This window comes from Neoarius graeffei, chromosome 4, assembly GCF_027579695.1.
Source record: "Neoarius graeffei isolate fNeoGra1 chromosome 4, fNeoGra1.pri, whole genome shotgun sequence".
In the NCBI taxonomy this organism is placed as follows: domain Eukaryota; kingdom Metazoa; phylum Chordata; class Actinopteri; order Siluriformes; family Ariidae; genus Neoarius; species Neoarius graeffei.
The window spans coordinates 48,751,508-48,770,517 of NC_083572.1; the positions used below are offsets into that span (position 1 = coordinate 48,751,508).

Sequence of the window (19,010 nt, forward strand, 5' to 3'; positions counted from 1 at the left end):
GCAATTCACAAAAGAAATACAGAAATGAAACACAAAAGTTTGGAACCAAGATGAACCTTACCATCATTACCAAAGTGATGGAAAGGTCGATGTCTGGAGAAAGAAAGGATCTGATCATGATCCAAAACATACAAGCTCATTGGCCAAGCACAGTGGAGGTAGCGTCATGGCTTGGGCTTGCATGGCTGTTTCCGGAACAGGCTCACTCATCTTTATTGATGATGTAACTCATGATGTAGCAGCAGAATGAATTCAGAAGTCGATAGAAACATTCTGTTTGACAATTTACAGAGAACTGCAGCTCATCCAATTGGGAGGAACTTCATCATGCAGCAAGACAATGAGCCAAAACACAGCACCAACACAACAAAGGACTTCATCGGGGGAAAAAGTGAAAGATTTTAGATTATACAAGTAACCCAACTGAACAGCATTTCACTTCCTGAAGAGGAGACTGACGGGAGAAACTACCCAAAACACACGAAAAACAAAAGAAGCTGCAGTACAAGCCAGAAAAGCCTCACAAAGAATAATGCAACAGTTTGGTGACTTTAGTGGGTCCCCAGTGTGATGTAGTTATTGCAAGCAAGAGATACGACGAGATTGAGTGGAATGACTGTTTTATTTTATAAAACAGTTTATACTAAAAACTTTATACAAAACGTCCGACAAAATAATTTCCATTTAGACAGACTTCTTAAAAACCTATTGATGGCTGCAGGAATTGACTTTAGTGTTGTTGTTTTTTTTTTGTCGAAAGTGCTGTCTTGCTGTCGATCCAAGGTATAGAATAGCTTTAGACATTTATTTAATTCTTCCTTGGACATTTCAGTTCTATAATTTTCAAACTTCTTTGAGCTTTTGAACCAGTCTAAAAAAATTCAACAAGTTTTAATGCTTAAAGATGAAGAATGTAAACAAACTGGCAAAACAACAGTAGCAATTTGTGAAAAATGCTATAATAATAATTCTTGAAAAAAAAGATACGTTCTTACCATCAAATACTTTCATTCCATATTTTGTTGCTTTTTTGTGTGCATTTTTTGGGGTTTTGTTTTCGAGTAGAGTTTTTATTTCATCCTCGGTTGGTTCAGCAAAACACTCTGCCATTTTGTTTTTCTCTACTCACGGTATATGAGCTGATAGCCTAGTAGTAGAGTAGCCAGTCAAAGTGCGTGATTGCTCATATCCAGTGAATGTGGATAGAATAATAAGTGTCATTTACTCCAAGACTATATGTTCCAACATTTTTAATCATCTAAACATTGGGTGGTCTGCTGCCAAAGGTACCATTTTCTAAACTGTTGAACATATCTAGATATAAATATCAGGAAATGAAAGCTGAAATTCTGATCCATCAGCTCATATTCATCTTTTGAATTCAAACCCAAATGTCTTTAATGCATAGCAAAAAAAAAAGAAAAAAGAATTGGCCTTGCTGTTCCAATATTTTCAGAGGAGACTGTATATAAGTACATTTATAAGCATATTTTGTCAAACATAAACTCAAGTATAACTTGTACAGCAGGCATTTACTTATCCTCTTGTAATTTAATCTTGGTGAAAATTACTCTACTTACATTCAATTGTAATTATTCACAATCTAGATTTGATTTGACTCGAGCAGAGATCTAATATTTTCACCCTGCCATTTGCAAATGTTTAAAATGAATACATTGTAATGCAGAGTGAGTGATTCCTGCCAGCTATTCCATCTCCATGACCTTCTTGATCCAATCTACATACATCGATACCCGGATAAAGATATTTGGTTGCCCTGGGTGCCCACAGCGACGCATAGGGATGATGACACCCTCTAAGACCCAGCAGTCACTGTTCTGACATGCCAGAGGGCCTCCATAGTCTTTCTGATTAAGAGAGAGACAGAGAGAGAGCATATGTATCAAAAAACCCATCCATCATGTCAGACAGATTCAGTGGAAACAAATGATGCAAGTTTCTATACAATAAGCCAAAGCCATTAAACCAAAAAACTTTTAAGCGGATTTAAAAGAATCCATCTTAAACTGTGTATTTCTTTGAGCACATGCTAATTCACTGACACTGAATGCAACCCCAAATCAGAAAAAGTTGGGACGGCGTGTTGAAATTCAAATTAAAACAGAAAATGATCTGTAAACAATCTTTAACCTATATTGCACTCAAACCAGTACAACAGCACATTATTTGATATTTTGCTTCGTGATTTTTTGTTTTGTTTTTTTCAAAATAAACACTTCTTTAAATTTTGATTCTTGCAACACATTTCAAAAGAAGTTGGTAAGAGCATTTCCCACATTGTAATGTTGCCATTCCTTCTCACAACACTTAGATGTTTAGGGACTGAAGACACCAAGTGATGAACTGTTTCAGGTGCTATTTTGTTCCATTCTTCCTGCAAACAGGTCGGAAGGTGTGCAACAGGGTTGTTGTTGTTCTTGTCATATTTTTCATTTCAGAATACACCACACATTCTCTATTGGGGACAGAGGGGACAGGCACCCTCCCCTTCCACAGCCATGCCTTTGTAATGTGTGCAGAATGTGGTTTTGCATTGTCTTGTTGAAATAACCCTGGAAAATGTGTCGTCTTGAAGAAGTATATGTTGCTCCAAAATCTCAATGTACTTTTCTGCATTAATGCTGACATCACAGAAGTGTAAGTTACCATTGCCAAGGGTACTGACACAACCCCATACCATGACAGACCCTGGCTTTTGGACTTGTTACTGGTAGCAGCCTGGATGGTCCTTTATGTCTTTGGTCTGAGCACATGGCGTCCATTTCTTACAAAAAAAAGACCTGGAATACTGTTTCATCTGACCACAATACACGTTTCCACTGTGTAATGTTCCATCCTAGATGCCTCCGAGCCCAGAGAAGTCAACAGCGCTGCTAGACACAGTTAACATAAGACTTCCTTTTTGCACAGTAAAGTTTTAACTGGTCCTCCGGGTGCTCCGGTTTCCCCCACAGTCCAAAGACATGCAGGTTAGGTTAACTGGTGACTCTAAATTGAGCGTAGGTGTGAATGTGAGTGTGAATGGTTGTCTGTGTCTATGTGTCAGCCCTGTGATGACTTGGCAACTTGTCCAGGGTGTACCCCGCCTTTTGCCCGTAGTCAGCTGGGATAGGCTCCAGCTTGCCTGCGACCCTGTAGAACAGGATAAAGCGGCTACAGATAATGAGAAAGTTTTAACTGGCATTTGTGGATGTAACTCCGTACTGTTGTGCTTGACAAAGGTTTCCCACAATAATCCCCAGCTGATGTGGTTAGATCAGCTATAGATGAATGATGGTTCTTGATGCGGTGCAGTCTGAGGGATCGGCGATCACGGGTGTTCAGCTTAGGCTTGCGCCCTTGCCCTTTACACACACATTCCTCCAGAGTCCTTGAATCATTTACTGATATTCACCACAGAGGGCGAAATGTCCAAATTTCTTCATATACTGGTAATAGCCTGGATGGTCCTTTATGTCTTTAGTCCGGAGCACACAGAGTCCATTTCTTCCAAAAAAGACCTGGAATACTCATTTACATGACCATGATACAAGTTTCCACTGTGTGATAGTCCATCCCAGATGCCTTCAAGCCCAGAGAAGTTGATTGCGCTTCTGAACACAGTTAACATAAAGCTTCCTTTTTGCACAGTAAAGTTTTAACTGGCATTTATGGATGTAACTTCATACTGTCATGCTTGACAAAGGTTTGCCAAAGTAATCCCAAGCCCATGTGGTTATATCACCTATAGATGAATGACAGTTCTTAATGCGGTGTTGTCTGAGGGGTTGGAGATCACGGGTGTTCAGCTTTGGCTTGTGCCCTTGCCCTTTACACACCAAAATTCCTCCAGATTCCTTGAATTGTTTAATGATGATATGCACTGTCAAGGGTGAAATATCCAAATCTGTTCATATCTTTCTTTGAGGAACATTGTTTTTAAACATTTCAATAATTTTCTCATGCATTTATTGACAACCTGAAGATCCTCAGCTCATCTTTGCTCCTCAAAGACTCGGCCTTTCCTGGATACTGATTTTGTACCAAATCATGATTACAGTCGCCTGTTGACATCACCTGTTTCAAATGGCATTATTATTTCATTGTTTTATCTCATTACTAGCCCTAAATTGCTCCCATCCCAACTTTTTTTGGAATGTGTTGCAGGCCTGAAATGCAGGAATGGATGTATATTAACAAGTGAAATGAAGTTGACCAGACAAAACATGAAATATTTCGGGTTCATACTGTCTGCAATGAAATACAAGTCAAAGTAAATTTTAAAAATCCCTTTTTAAAAAAAAATTATTTTCCATACCGTCACAACTTTTTCTGATTTGGGGCTGTATAACATAATGTCTATCTCAGTTATACGACCAATATAGAAGACCACTAGCAAGTAATGCCAGTGGAATCTGTACACTTCACTACTCTATACACTGTGAATAATTCTATTTACTCATGTGAGAATTATTTAAATACAGACAGAACCTTCCTCCTACATTACCAACTGTTTGTATCTTTTTTGATGGGCCACATATGAATTAACAAAGAAGTTCATCCTGAGTCATGGTTCTTAATTATTTGTAAAGATATAAAATTGCCAAATAGTATTCAAAACCACTTTTCTTTCCCCAAAACCACATCACTTTTGAATCTGATATTTATACTTTTTCTGCACAGCGTTTATCATTGCTGTCATATTTGTGTTTTGAAAAATCTTTTAGTTTAATTACACCAAAATTTTTTTAGATTACTAATAGGCTGAAAAAACCTAATCTATTGCTGCAAATCACATGTTCATTGATGCTCTGTGTGCTCTCATAGCTGTATCACGTGATATTATAAAGTTAACTTTATTTACAGCTTAAAAATGGCAGCAAGATTTTCAAGCCTGGGGTTCAAGTCTTCACGACTCCAAAATAAAATTCTGTCGCGATTTCCAAACAACAGTCCACACTCCAAGTGTAATGGACTGTAAATCATCATTAAAAAAATAGAAACGTACAGTACCAGTTAAAAGTTTGGACACACCTTATAAGTCAGTTTTTTCTTTATTTTTATTAATTAAAAGACATGTCATGTCTTGGGGCGGCACGGTGGTGTAGTGGTTAGTGCTGTCGCCAGAAAGGCCGGCGAGGGCCTTTCTGTGTGGAGTTTGCATGTTCTCCCCGTGTCCGTGTGGGTTTCCTCCGGGTGCTCCGGTTTCCCCCACAGTCCAAAGACATGCAGGTTAGGTTAACTGGTGACTCTAAATTGACCGTAGGTGTGAATGTGAGTGTGAATGGTTGTCTGTGTCTATGTGTCAGCCCTGTGATGACCTGGCGACTTGTCCAGGGTGTACCCCGCCTTTCACCCGTAGTCACCTGGGATAGGCTCCAGCTTGCCTGCGACCCTGTAGAACAGGATAAGTGGCTACAGATAATGGATGGATGGATGGACGTCATGTCTTAAAGTAATGATGGATGTTGTTTCTCTTTACATAGTTGAGCGGTTCTTGACATAATATGGAATACTACAGTTATGGAATAGGGCTATTTACTGTATGTTAAGAAGGCAAGAAATTGCACTAATTAACTTATGACGAGGCACCTGTTAATTGAAAAGCATTCCAGGTGACTACCTCATGAAGCTGGTTAAGATAATGCCAATAGTGTGCAAAGCGTCATCAAGGTAAACGCCAGCTACTTTGAAGAATCTAAAATATGAAATGTATTTTGTTTTTGTTCTTTAATACTTTTTTTTCTGTTTACCACACAATTCCATATATGTTCCATACAGTGGCGGCTGGTAGTCTTTCAAACAGGGGAGGCTGGTCGGTTACGATATTTCCAGATTTTAAAAGAAAAAAGAAAAAACACATCAATTTTGCCTCTGATCTGGCTGATTGTTGGCAGCGTCACAAACTGTGAAATAGCAGGTTCTTTTGTCCCATTAGCCTACTGTCCAATATACATGATGGTGGTGTTGGGGGGGGGGGGTATATTTTAACATTTTATATTTTAAAATTGTGGCATGTTGTTTAAAAATTGATCATTATTGAAAGCAGCTCTTTGTCAGGAACCTCAGCAGTAACAGCAGAGTGTTCTGGAATAGGCACAAGCACTGACCTTGGGGAGCCAAACATAGAGCTGGGTGCCACACATTTCATTCAATGACACTTTCCCTATATTTTACTTATTTTGACTGAGAAATGTTTTATTGACAATTTTGATAACCCTTCACTTTTAATCCAGGTCTGTAGTGTGAAATGTTCTCGGCTGTGTTTTTGTTTAAAAATGTTTTCCAAATTGTAGCTGTGTTTAATTCATCTCATCTCATCTCATCTCATTATCTCTAGCCGCTTTATCCTGTTCTACAGGGTCGCAGGCAAGCTGGAGCCTATCCCAGCTGACTACGGGCGAAAGGCGGGGTACACCCTGGACAAGTCACCAGGTCATCACAGGGCTGACACATAGACACAGACAACCATTCACACTCACATTCACACCTACGGTCAATTTAGGGTCACCAGTTAACCTAACCTGCATGTCTTTGGACTGTGGGGGAAACCGGAGCACCCGGAGGAAACCCACGCGGACACGGGGAGAACATGCAAACTCCACACAGAAAGGCCCTCGCCGGCCACGGGGCTAGAACCCGGACCTTCTTGCTGTGAGGCGACAGCGCTAACCACTACACCATCGTGCCGCCTGTTTAATTCATATCCAGAAAAATATATATTCCAATATAATATACTCAGCATAAACATTTTAAATAGATTCTATATTTTTGGTCCATCCATGACATATTATTAAAGTAGCCTATTTACTGTTGTTGATGTGGGTCACTTGCTGTTAGCCAATTCACTTTCTCGTACCAGGAGAGCTGAAAGGAACGAGTATTATTCCCTACCTTTTTCACCAAGTCAATTTGAGGCGTTGGTCTACCCTGCTCTTTAATTTTAATTTTTTCCTCGAAAGGAAGACTGGCAAATGGCTTCGCCAAAATTAAATCAGCAATGCTTGGCATCCGTGCGCAGCTTTCTTGCTAGCTGACTAGCCCCCTCAAGTTCAAGTTCAGTCACTCAAATAAACAAAATTTCTGGAACTAAGATAGCAAACTTGACAACACTATATTTACACTTTATTTACAATGAAAATATATACAAACTAAAAAAAGCTGGTAGAAACCGTATGTAATGAATGAAATCGAAATGTAAGCTGATCTCTTACAATGCACCACACCACTTGCGAATCCGCATGGGACCGAACTGAGATTCACCGCTGCCTGTCTATATTTGAAACGAACTGTCAATCAAAGAAAATATCCGTCCGCTTTCACCAATCACCAGTCTCCTCGCGGAAACTGCCATGTCCCTCCCACTGTGAGGCTGGGAGTCCGTGGGCGGGTGTTTTCGCAGTATTTGTCCAATAACTGTCTTGCATTTTGAGATTGAAAAGCGCATAGCTCCCAAATGCCATTGAAGTCCACTGAGGCTGGGCTGCATCGCGTTGTCACGAGGGGGAAAAACTCACGCACACATTAGGCGAACTGGGGAAAGTTATAACAGAATGATTTCGCACTGTAGTTGGGTTGAGCACATATATTTCTATGATTCTGGATCTGAAATAGCAATGTTATAAGGTCGGCTATAACATAAGCCTAGCGCAATTCATCCTACACGATGTTCGTCATTTTTAGAGGAGGCTGAGCCTCCCTCGTTGTCTTAGAGCAATCGCCCGTGGTTCCATATGTTATTTCATAGTTTTGACGTCTTCGGTATTGTTCTACAATGTAGAAAATAATCAAAATACAGAAAAACCTATGAATGAGTAGGAGTGTACAAACTTTTGATGGAAAAAAAACCCTTTAATGAGTCTTTAATGAGATTACAAAACTTACCTCACAAGCCCCCACGCCAGCATAAAAAGTTGTCGTGCACATTTCATTCTGCTTCACACGCCCTTTGAAGTACTTGTTACATTCGCTGTTGCTCTGCACTTGCATCTGAGCAACATTCAGCACGGTTTCATCCCCTGTTCCTAAAATACACATATACACAGATAATAAACAAGATAAAGAAAGATCATAATTAAAAAGACTGAAGCTCAAAGTATACTTCAAAATCCTGGGAAGATTTGGAAAGATTGCATGGTGTTCCACCTTTGGTTTCCCCCCATCCAGCAATCTCACACGTGGTTCCCTCTGGAACAATGTAGCGCTCAGGGGGAAGACATATTTGTGACACACGCTCATTAAACTCTGCAGGACTAAGAGAACAAACAGAGGAAAAAACAGAGAGGCATGTGAGAGAAGCATGTTCAGGAATAGTTTGTCCATTAAATATTAAAAAAAAAATCACAAGACTGAACAGTACGTTTCTAGCTGTAGCAGGACTAGATGTGATTCTGAAGGTCCACAAACAATTTTGTTCAGAGCAATGGACTGTATGCCGGGTTCTCCTTCCTTTGGGTCCCGGTACACGGTGCCCATGATCGCAGAATACCCTGTGAGGTCCACATAACTACTAACCCACCCACCCGCACACACACACAAACACAGGCATACAAAATCTGCAATGTTCATTGTGCTAATTACAAATCAGAGATGTTGCATTTCTGGAAAAAAAAAAAAGTAGATAATCACCATGAGGAGAAGCATTGCTTAGTACTGATCACCCATTTTGAGTTCACCAATGATCCTCCACAAAAATGCTTTCCTTTCCTGTCCAGAGAGAGAGAGAGAGAGAGCATTGTCATTTAAACTGCATATGGAAAAGGAATGAGGCGAGAGATGATCATACATGTCAACCTTTGGTCAATCAAACCTGTATAACCAACCTCTAAAATCCGTATTTCCCTTATAAAATCCTTATAAGATGCAAATTAAAATAATTTACCTAAAATTTGAATGATAATTAACAATGATATATCCCAGTTACTTTTTATTCAATATTAATAACAATAAACCTTCAGAATGAATACAAAGCTCCAATGTTTGACAAAAACACAAAGTGTCACTCTAACGTTCTGAATTGTACTCCATGACAGCTTTTTTTAGCACTCTCACACCAATACCTCACTAGGCTGCATGTCACAGCAAGTGTCTGTGTTGATCTTGCCGGAGTGCCCATTCAGAATCTTTTCAGTCGCTAGTGAAAGTCGCTCAGGTGGAAATACGCATTTCAAACAAAATGTTACTTCCCGGTTGGCGGGATTCTCGCAATGCGGTGTGCGCATGATCAAAAGTGGAACGAAGTCTCGCTACCACAAGATAACGCGCGATTTCATAAGACTCTTTACTGGCTGTTTGTGCTTTCTGTGGTGTACAGTACATTTGTAAATGTTATGCGCTCTTTTATCATCGTGGGAATTGATTATAGCTCTAAATAAATATTGAAGTTTTTTTAAAGAATCCGTATAACTTTATTTGTACGCCCATATACTACGTTTATTGAATCAAATCCGTATAAAATACGGACATTCTGTATAGGTTGACATGTATGTATGGATGATACGGGTTGGGCTGGATATAATGAAGAAAGTAACAGACCTGTCTCTTAGGCTGACTGTCCATGGAGAGTTCCCTGGTGTGCCACCAACAATCCTCAGCCTCGTACTCAATTTACGGTCATCACGCTTCCCACATTCATTAAACTCTACACCCACTATCCATACGTACACAAACACCACAACACACATACACAAAGGCATCGATTGTGCCTGTGCTTCTCGTGACAAATATACACACAACGTCATAAAAGACTGAGCATCAGTGACTTACCTTGTGGCATTGCAATAGGTGGCTCCTCCCCTGCTGCACAAAAAGATAAGGACATGAATTCATAAAATATTGAACATTAAATGTGAATATGAAGCATTTTAGCATGCGAGCCCATGTGAAACATTTAGTTAACTCTCCTGCTAATTTTGAATCATTGCTGTTCAGACCAGAGCTACAGGTATTTAACTTCACCGCTAAATGCAAAATTATGCATATACTAACAGTATTTCCTGAGCCAGAGCACAAAATACTACTACATTTTACAGCCCTGTAATATATTATATCCAGTTAGGTCCATATATATTTGGACACTGACACAAATTTTGTATTTTTACCTGTTTACTGAAACATATTCAAGTTATAATTATATAATGGACATGGACATAAAGTCCAGACTTTCAGCTTTCATTTGAGGGTATCCACATTAAAATTGGATGAAGGGTTTAGGAGTTTCAGCTCCTTAACGTGTGCCACCCTGTTTTTAAAAGGGACCAAAAGTAATTAGACAATTGACTCAAAGGCTATTTCATGGGCAGGTGTGGGAAATTCCTTCGTTATGTCATTCTCAATTAAGCAGATAAAAGGCCTGGAGTTGATTTGAGGTGTGGTGCTTGCATTTGGAAGATTTTGCTGTGAAGAAAACATGCGGTCAAAGGAACTCTCCATGCAGGTGAAACAAGCCATCCTTAAAGGAACAGTCCACCGTACTTCCATAATGAAATATGCTCTTATCTGAATTGAGACGAGCTGCTCCGTACCTCTCCGAGCTTTGCGCGACCTCCCAGTCAGTCAGACGCAGTCAGACGCGCTGTCACTCCTATTAGCAATGTAGCTAGGCTCAGTATGGCCAATGGTATTTTTTGGGGCTGTAGTTAGATGCGACCAAACTCTTCCGCGTTTTTCCTGTTTACATAGGTTTATATGACCAGTGATATGAAACAAGTTCAGTTACAGAAATTGAAACGTAGCGATTTTCTATGCTATGGAAAGTCCGCACTATAATGACAGGCGTACTAACACCTTCTGCGCGCTTCGGCAGCGCATTGATACGGAGCTCAGATATCAATGCGCTGCTGAAGCGCGCAGAAGGTGTTAGTACGCCTGTCATTATAGTGCGGACTTTCCATAGCATAGAAAATCGCTACGTTTCAATTTGTGTAACTGAACTTGTTTCATATCACTGGTCATATAAACCTATGTAAACAGGAAAAACGCGGAAGAGTTTGGTCGCATCTAACTACAGCCCCCAAAAATACCATTGGCCATACTGAGCCTAGCTACATTGCTAACAGGAGTGACAGCGCGTCTGACTGCGTCTGACTGACTGGGAGGTCGCGCAAAGCTCGGAGAGGTACGGAGCAGCTCGTCTCAATTCAGATAAGAGCATATTTCATTATGGAAGTATGGTGGACTGTTCCTTTAAGCTGCGAAAACAGAAAAAAACCCATCCAAGAAATTGCTACAATATTAGGAGTGGCAAAATCTACTGTTTGGTACATCCTGAGAAAGAAAGAAAGCACTGGTGAACTCATCAATGCAAAAAGACCTGGACGCCCACAGAAGACAACAGTGGTGGATGATCGCAGAATAATTTCCATGGTGAAGAGAAACCCCTTCACAACAGCCAATCAAGTGAACAACACTCTCCAGGAGGTAGGCGTATCAATATCCAAATCTACCAGAAAGAGAAGACTGCATGAAAGTAAATACAGAGGGTTCACTGCACGATGCAAGCCACTCATAAGCCTCAAGAATAAAAAAGCTTGATTGGACTTTGCTAAAAAACATCTAAAAAAGCCAGCACAGTTCTGGAAGAACATTCTTTGGACAGATGAAACCAAGATCAACCTCTACCAGAATGATGGAAAGAAAAAAGTATGGCGAAGGCGTGGTACAGCTCATGATCCAAAGCATACCACATCATCTGTAAAACATGGCGGAGGCAGTGTGATGGCTTGGGCATGCATGGCTGCCAGTGGCAATGGGTAACTAGTGTTTATTGATGATGTGACACAGGACAGAAGCAGCCGGATGAATTCTGAGGTATTCAGAGACATACTGTGTGCTCAAATGCAGCCAAACTGATTGGTCGGCGTTTCATAATACAGATGGACAATGACCCAAAACATAAAGCCAAAGCAACCCAGGAGTTTATTAAAGCAAAGAAGTGGAATATTCTTGAATGGCCAAGTCAGTCACCTGATCTCAACCCAATTGAGCATGCATTTCACTTGTTAAAGACTAAACTTCAGACAGAAAGGCCCACAAACAAACAGCAACTGAAAACCACTGCAGTAAAGGCCTGGCAGAGCATTAAAAAGGAGGAAACACAGCATCTGGTGATGTCCATGAGTTCAAGACTTCAGGCAGTCATTGCCAACAAAGGGTTTTCAACCAAGTATTAGAAATGAACATTTTATTTACAATTATTTAATTTGTCCAATTACTTTTGAGCCCCTGAAATAAAGGGATTGTGTTTAAAAAATGCTTTAGTTCCTCACATTTTTATGCAATCATTTTGTTCAACCCACTGAATTAAAGCTGAAAGTCTGAACTTCAACTGCATCTGAATTGTTTTGTTCAAAATTCATTGTGGTAATGTACAGAACCAAAATTAGAAAAATGTTGTCTCTGTCCAAATATTTATGGACGTAACTGTAATAGACTGATCCCGGTACATCACTGAAAACCTATTACTGTCTGATCATTTTTGTAATTTGTTCTGGAAAAAAAACAAGCTCATTAATTAGGGTTTCTCTGTATTGGCTTAATACTTGTGGCTGCTCAGATAATGAAGATCAGGAAGCATTTGTCAGCTATTCTGGCTGGAACTGACAGGTTTTTTTTAATAGAGAAAAACATGATTTATTTATTTATTCATACCACACTGCTTGATTGCACAGTAATCAAATTCGGTTTTGGGGTCGGCAGTGTAGCACCAGGGTCCATGCAGATCTCCATCTGGGTTCCTGCAGTAGTTCTCTGTCAGGTTGGCATCTGGATATGTCTTTGGATTAATCCTGCATCCATACAATAAAGATACAATGCGCATGGACAAAATCAGCAAGAAATCAAAACTCAGCCAGTTTCAACAAGAGCAGAACTTCATACAGATCATTATGTGGTGTGATCTAAATGTGTTGATATGGGGCCAGGGCACCAGAGGACGATCTAACAGAGATTGGGGAAGTCTGGTAGGGGAGGGTTGACTGTATAGTGTGTGGGTTGTAAGTAAAGCGCTGAAAGATAACCTCCTGGTCACGCCTTTATTCACAACAAAAAGAACCTAACACGGCATGGTGTCAGAAGTGGTGCTGCGGTGAACGAAAGGATAAGGGAAAATTATAAGAGAAGTGATAGGAACAGAAAGTTTTAAAAAGTAGGTGGATAGTGGATAAGCTTAGCCGAGCTAACCTACAGTAGCAAGCATGTCGCAACGAGGACAGCGATCGTCTGAGCATCGTGGTCAACAACAGGAAGACCCTCCACAGCCCCCTGCAAAGCCTTCTGCAATGTTCTCGATAAACCCGCCAGAATCATTTGACTTTTGGAAAACACAGGACTAGGAAAAGTGGATAAGACGGTTCAAGCGCTTCCGAGTGGCTAGTGACCTAGACAAGTCATGAGAAGCTAACCAGGTGAACACGCTCATATATTACATGGGGGATGAGGTGGACGACGTATTGAAAGGGCTAACATTAACTGCAGAGCAGATATTAGTGTACAGCTGAGTCAGAGATGGTTTCATGAACTTTTTTGTGCCCAAGAAGAATGTGATTTATCAGCGAGCTAAGTTTAATCTGCGAGCGCAAGGGGCGATGGAATCTGCAGACTCGTTTATAACTGCGTTATACGCACTGGCTGAAGATTGCGAGTATGTGACGAACTGTTAAGAGACAGGATCGTTGCAGGCATGAGAGACAATGCGCTGTCACAGAAACTGCAGATGGAGAGCAGGCTGGATCTGGCAAAGGCCATTAACATAGTCAGACAAGCAGAGGACATTAAACGACAACAGACTTGAGAGGGGATGCTGCACAGGCTACTAAAATGGTTAGGCGCCAGAGGGCGATCTAACAGAGATCGGGGAAGTCTAGTAGGGGAGAGTTCACTGGATAGTTTGTACGTTGTAAGTAAATCACTGAAAGATTAACCTCCTGGTCATGCCTTTATTCGCAACAAAAAGAACCCAACCCAACACGTTAGACCATTTAGACTTAATGCACAAACTTAAAGATAGAGCTAATTCAGTATTATTTTTATTCTCCTGTGCTCATTTGCCTGGATGTTTACAATTTATATTAAATTTGCCTGACTTGCTAAATACTAAGCTACAATCGTGTGCCATCCCAAATGTTTAAGGACTGGTGTCTCTTTACTTGCTCTTCAGCAGAGGTGGACAAAGTACCCAACTTCATTACTTAAGTCAAAGTACAGATCCCACTGGTCAAATGTTACTCCGATACAAGTGAAAGTTGTCCAGTCAAATTTTTACTTAAGTTAAAGTACTGAAGTACCTGCTTTTAAAAATACTTAAGTATTAAAAGTATAATTTCTGTCAATGCATCATTGTATTATTGCCACAACGCTTACAAAACCTAATGCCATTACCAAAGACAGAAATGTGAATTGACAAAATGAACGCATGCTGTGCATCATGGTGGTTTAACGTTAAGCTCGCTAGTCAGTGAAACTCCACCTGACATGCTAGCAAACTCTCTTCAAACTCTAAATCATATTGGGTAACTAATGCTATGAGATAATAAAGATTTCTACATTCTGTAGAAATTTGGCAAGATTATGCTAAAACATATTTCTGAAAGGACTTCAGATAAGTTAATGTTATTCATGTTAGTGTAACTCCATTTTTACATGCTAACCAACAGTGTCCAAGTTAACTAGCTATGTGTAAACGTTAGCCGTAGACAAGGCGATGGCAACTTGGTGGGCAAATCCATAGAAAGTCATGTGACTAACCAGACTGCATAGCTATTGCAACGTAGCTCTAAAAGCACAGACAATTTAATTGCAAGCTTTCTCTTGGAATAAAACATTTACATCCCTCAATATGCTTCCGCAGGTTGGACGGTGAGTTTTTGTAGACTGTGATGTGGTTCGTTTTCGGCAAACAAAGCAAACATTTTAAATGAAACAAATCTTTAATCCTTTCAGAAAACTGAAACATGGGTTGTAGGTAAAGCCATGAGTGCATGCATTCTCCAGAAGAACCGCCTCCTTCCATTCTGCCATCAACCTATCGTGTTCAAATAACGCTGCTGAGAAATCATTGAACTTGATTTTATACAGTCTATGGACGTGACGTGACCCTAGTGATTACTGATCGGCTGTCTCAGTGTCACCTGTGAAAAAAACAATCACGCTTTAGAAAAAGAAAAGAAAAAACATCCACTTTCAAAGCTGCTTCATAGTAACGAGGACCTTGATAGAAATGTAGTGGAGTAAAAAGTATGATATTTGTCTTTCAAATGTAGTGAAGTTAAAGTCATAAGTTTCCAAAAGAAATAATACTCAAGTAAAGTACAGATACTAAAAAGTGTACTTAAGTACAGTACTCAAGTAAATGTACTTCGTTACTGTCCACCTCTGCTCTTCAGACATCTCTACATTTCAAATCTGGGTTAGATTAAATAAATAAATAAATTCTACTTTAGTATAAAATTATCTTGATAGACTCAGAACATTACTGGGACTCACATGTTGATTTGTATATGTCAAGTCTGTACTTTTAGTTCAAGCGACCTTGAGAAATGTATCAATAAATCTCTTTATAATTTAAGATTTTATAATTTATCATGGGCGGCACGGTGGTGTAGTGGTTAGCGCTGTCGCCTCACAGCAAGAAGGTCCGGGTTCGAGCCCCGTGGCCGGCGAGGGCCTTTCTGTGTGGAGTTTGCATGTTCTCCCCGTGTCCGCATGGGTTTCCTCCGGGTGCTCTGGTTTCCCCCACAGTCCAAAGACATGCAGGTTAGGTTAACTGTAAATTGACCGTAGGTGTGAATGTGAGTGTGAATGGTTGTCTGTGTCTATGTGTCAGCCCTGTGATGACCTGGTGACTTGTCCAGGGTGTATCCCGCCTTTCGCCCGTAGTCAGCTGGGATAGGCTCCAGCTTGCCTGCGACCCTGTAGAACAGGATAAAGTGGCTACAGATAATGAGATGAGATGAGATAATTTACCATCTATTTCCTTACATAGACTGAGTCTGACTTGAAATGAAATCCTGGACTACGAGTAGTTACAGTGCCTTGCAAAAGTATTCATCCCCCTTGGTGTTTGTCCTGTTTTGTCGCATTACAAGCTGGAATTAAAATGGATTTTTGGAGGGTTAGCACCATTTGATTTACACAACATGCCTACCACTTTAAAGGTGCACATTGTTTTTTTTATTGTGACACAAACAATAATTAAAATGAAAAAACAGAAATCTGGAGTGTGCATAGGTATTCACCCTCCCAAAGTCAATACTTTGTAGAGCCACCTTTTGCTACAATTATAGCTGCAGGTCTCTTGGGGTATGTCTCTATTAGCTTAGCACATCTAGCCACTGGGATTTTTGTCCATTCCTCAAGGCAAAACTGCTCCAACTCCTTCAAGTTAGATGGGTTGCGTTGGTGTACAGCAATCTTTAAGTTATGCCACAGATTCTCAATTGGCTTGAGGTCTGGGCTTTGATTAGGCCATTCCAAGACATTTAAATGTTTCCCTTTAAACCACTCCAGTGTAGCTTTAGCAGTATGTTTAGGGTCATTGTCCTGCTGGAACGTGAACCTTCATCCCAGTCTCAAACCTGTAGCTGACTCAAACAGGTTTTCCTCCAGAATTGCCCTGTATTTAGTGCCATTCATCTTTCCTTCAGTCCTGACCAGCTTTCCTGTCCCTGCAGATGAAAAACATCCCCACAGCATGATGCTGCCACCACCATGCTTCATTGTAGGAATGGTGTTCTCTGGGTGTTGGGTTTGTGCCACACATGGCATTTCCCATGGTGGCCAAAAAGTTCAATTTTAGTCTCATTTGACCAGAGAATCTTCTTCCATGTTTTTGGGGAGTCTGACACATGCTGTTGGGCAAACTCCAAATGTGATTTTTTAAGCAATGGCTTTTTTTCTGGCCACTCTTCCATAAAGCCCCGCTCTGTGGAGTGTATAGCTTAAAGTGGTCCTATGGACAGATACTCCCATCTCTGCTGTGGATCTTTGCAGCTCCTTCAGTGTTATCTTTGGTGTCTTTGTTGCATCTCTGATTAATGCCCTCCTTGCCCGGTCTGTGAGTTTTGGTGGGCGGCCTTCTCTTGTCAGGTTTGTAGTGGTGCCATATTCTTTCCATTTTGCTATAATGGATTTAATGGTGCTCCCTGGGATATTCAAAGTTTGGGATATTTTTTATAACCCAACCCTGATCTATACTTCTCCACAACTTTGTCTCTGACCTGTTTGGAGGCTCCTTGGTTTTCATGTTGCTTGCTTAGTAGTGTTGCAGAGTCAGGGTCCTTCCAGAACAGCTTGATTTATACAGACATCATGTGACAGATCATGTGACACTTTGATTGCACACAGGTGGATCTTAATCAACTAATTATGTGACTTATGAAGTGAATTGGTTGGACCAGCTCTTATTTAGGGGTTTCATACGAAAGGGGGTGAATACCCCTTTCAATGTGCACCTTTAAAGTGGTAGGCATGTTGTGTAAATCAAATGATGCTAACCGTCCAAAAATCCATTTTAATTCCAGCTTGTAATGCGACAAAACACGACAAACACCAAGGGAGATGAATACTTTTGCAAGGCACTGTATCTGCACAAATCTGTATTTGCCTACAAATAAATCATGCTCAGTTTAAACAGGGCTAAACCTGCTTAATGTTATATGTTTACACATAATTTTATGTATGTGTCTGTTTTGGAGTCCCATGAATTAGATACAGCCATTGGGGGGGAAATAATCACACCATCAAAGCAGTTGTGGTGTACATACACAATAATTAATATCCATCTGTACAGTACATTGTACATTATGTACAATGCACTGTACATAATCAGGAGACATTGATCTAGAGACAGTGCCACTTGTGTAAAAAGTGCTTGTTTATATCAGATGGTTAGATTTTTAGGCGCGGCACGGTGGTGTAGTGGTTAGCGCGGTTGCCTCACAGCAAGAAGGTCTGGGTTCGAGCCCCGGGGCCGGCGAGGGCCTTTCTGTGCGGAGTTTGCATGTTCTCCCCGTGTCCGCGTGGGTTTCCGCCGGGTGCTCCAGTTTCCCCCACAGTCCAAAGACCTGCAGGTTTGGTTAATTGGTGACTCTAAATTGAGCGTAGGTGTGAGTGTGAATGGTTGTCTGTGTCTATGTGTCAGCCCTGTGATGACCTGGCGACTTGTCCAGGGTGTACCCCGCCTTTCGCCCGTAGTCAGCTGGGATAGGCTCCAGCTTGCCTGCAACCCTGTAGAACAGGATAAAGCGGCTACAGATAATGAGATGAGGTTAGATTTTTACATTTTTGCCCCAGTGGCCTTTTAATTTGGTCCTGGTGAGTGAGTGAGTTAATGGTTTTGTGTTGTTGATCTTACTTAATTTTATGTGATATATCTACACTCCAGTCCTGACAGAGGATTCCCTTCCGTGTTTTGCGGACAGTACCTCTGTAGTTTTTTCCATTTCCATTATAGCAATCTGCAAACAATTGTACATGTATTATTCAATGTCCATGAATATTTATCAATGAAAGGAACTACAGTATCTCTGAATAGGACATAAAAATGGCAAAACCTTAAAGGAGCACTTCACACAGCTTCAAAAAGCTAATTGCTGATTTGGTAACTGGTTCTCGCTAACTTTTATTCACGAAAACGCACACGACATATTTGGAGATCTATTCCTTAAAGATCCACCAGGGGGCTGTAAGCTGATACAACACCTTCAGCCTCAATGTCATCAGCACAGCGTTTGATCTGGAGACAGAGTGCCGTCCTCATCTCAGGCCTTGATGTGAAGCACCAGGGAGCCTCAGAACCATCTGGATTACGGCAGTAGTTCTCTTTCAGTCCCCTGGCACAAGACAAAATTCATAATTCACAAATACAATACATATAACCTGATTTGTAGTTAGAGTTTTCATACTACTGCACCAGATCTTTTTGTTTTCTCACATCCTATATCCAGTCTCTTATACCCTGATATTGAACCTTCATCTAAGGCCGAGGGTGTAGCCTTTGAGGCTTTTAAAGTGCA

General features: G+C 40.6%; 1 protein-coding gene across 1 annotated transcript in view; it reads right to left on the bottom strand.

Annotated features, from left to right (window-relative positions):
• Positions 1 to 1,694: 1,694 nt before the first annotated feature.
• Positions 1,695 to 19,010, bottom strand: part of mst1 (macrophage stimulating 1) — a 35,953-nt gene continuing 18,637 nt past the window's right edge. The window contains exons 9-18 of the mRNA XM_060918227.1: positions 18,697 to 18,827; positions 18,350 to 18,452; positions 12,649 to 12,785; positions 9,766 to 9,798; positions 9,535 to 9,649; positions 8,629 to 8,706; positions 8,360 to 8,509; positions 8,146 to 8,252; positions 7,885 to 8,024; positions 1,695 to 1,868 (exon numbers count right to left, since the gene is read on the bottom strand). Of these exons, the coding sequence (XP_060774210.1) occupies positions 1,707 to 1,868; positions 7,885 to 8,024; positions 8,146 to 8,252; positions 8,360 to 8,509; positions 8,629 to 8,706; positions 9,535 to 9,649; positions 9,766 to 9,798; positions 12,649 to 12,785; positions 18,350 to 18,452; positions 18,697 to 18,827 (1,156 nt within the window). The 3' untranslated portion in view covers positions 1,695 to 1,706. The remainder of the gene's footprint in view (positions 1,869 to 7,884; positions 8,025 to 8,145; positions 8,253 to 8,359; positions 8,510 to 8,628; positions 8,707 to 9,534; positions 9,650 to 9,765; positions 9,799 to 12,648; positions 12,786 to 18,349; positions 18,453 to 18,696; positions 18,828 to 19,010) is intronic.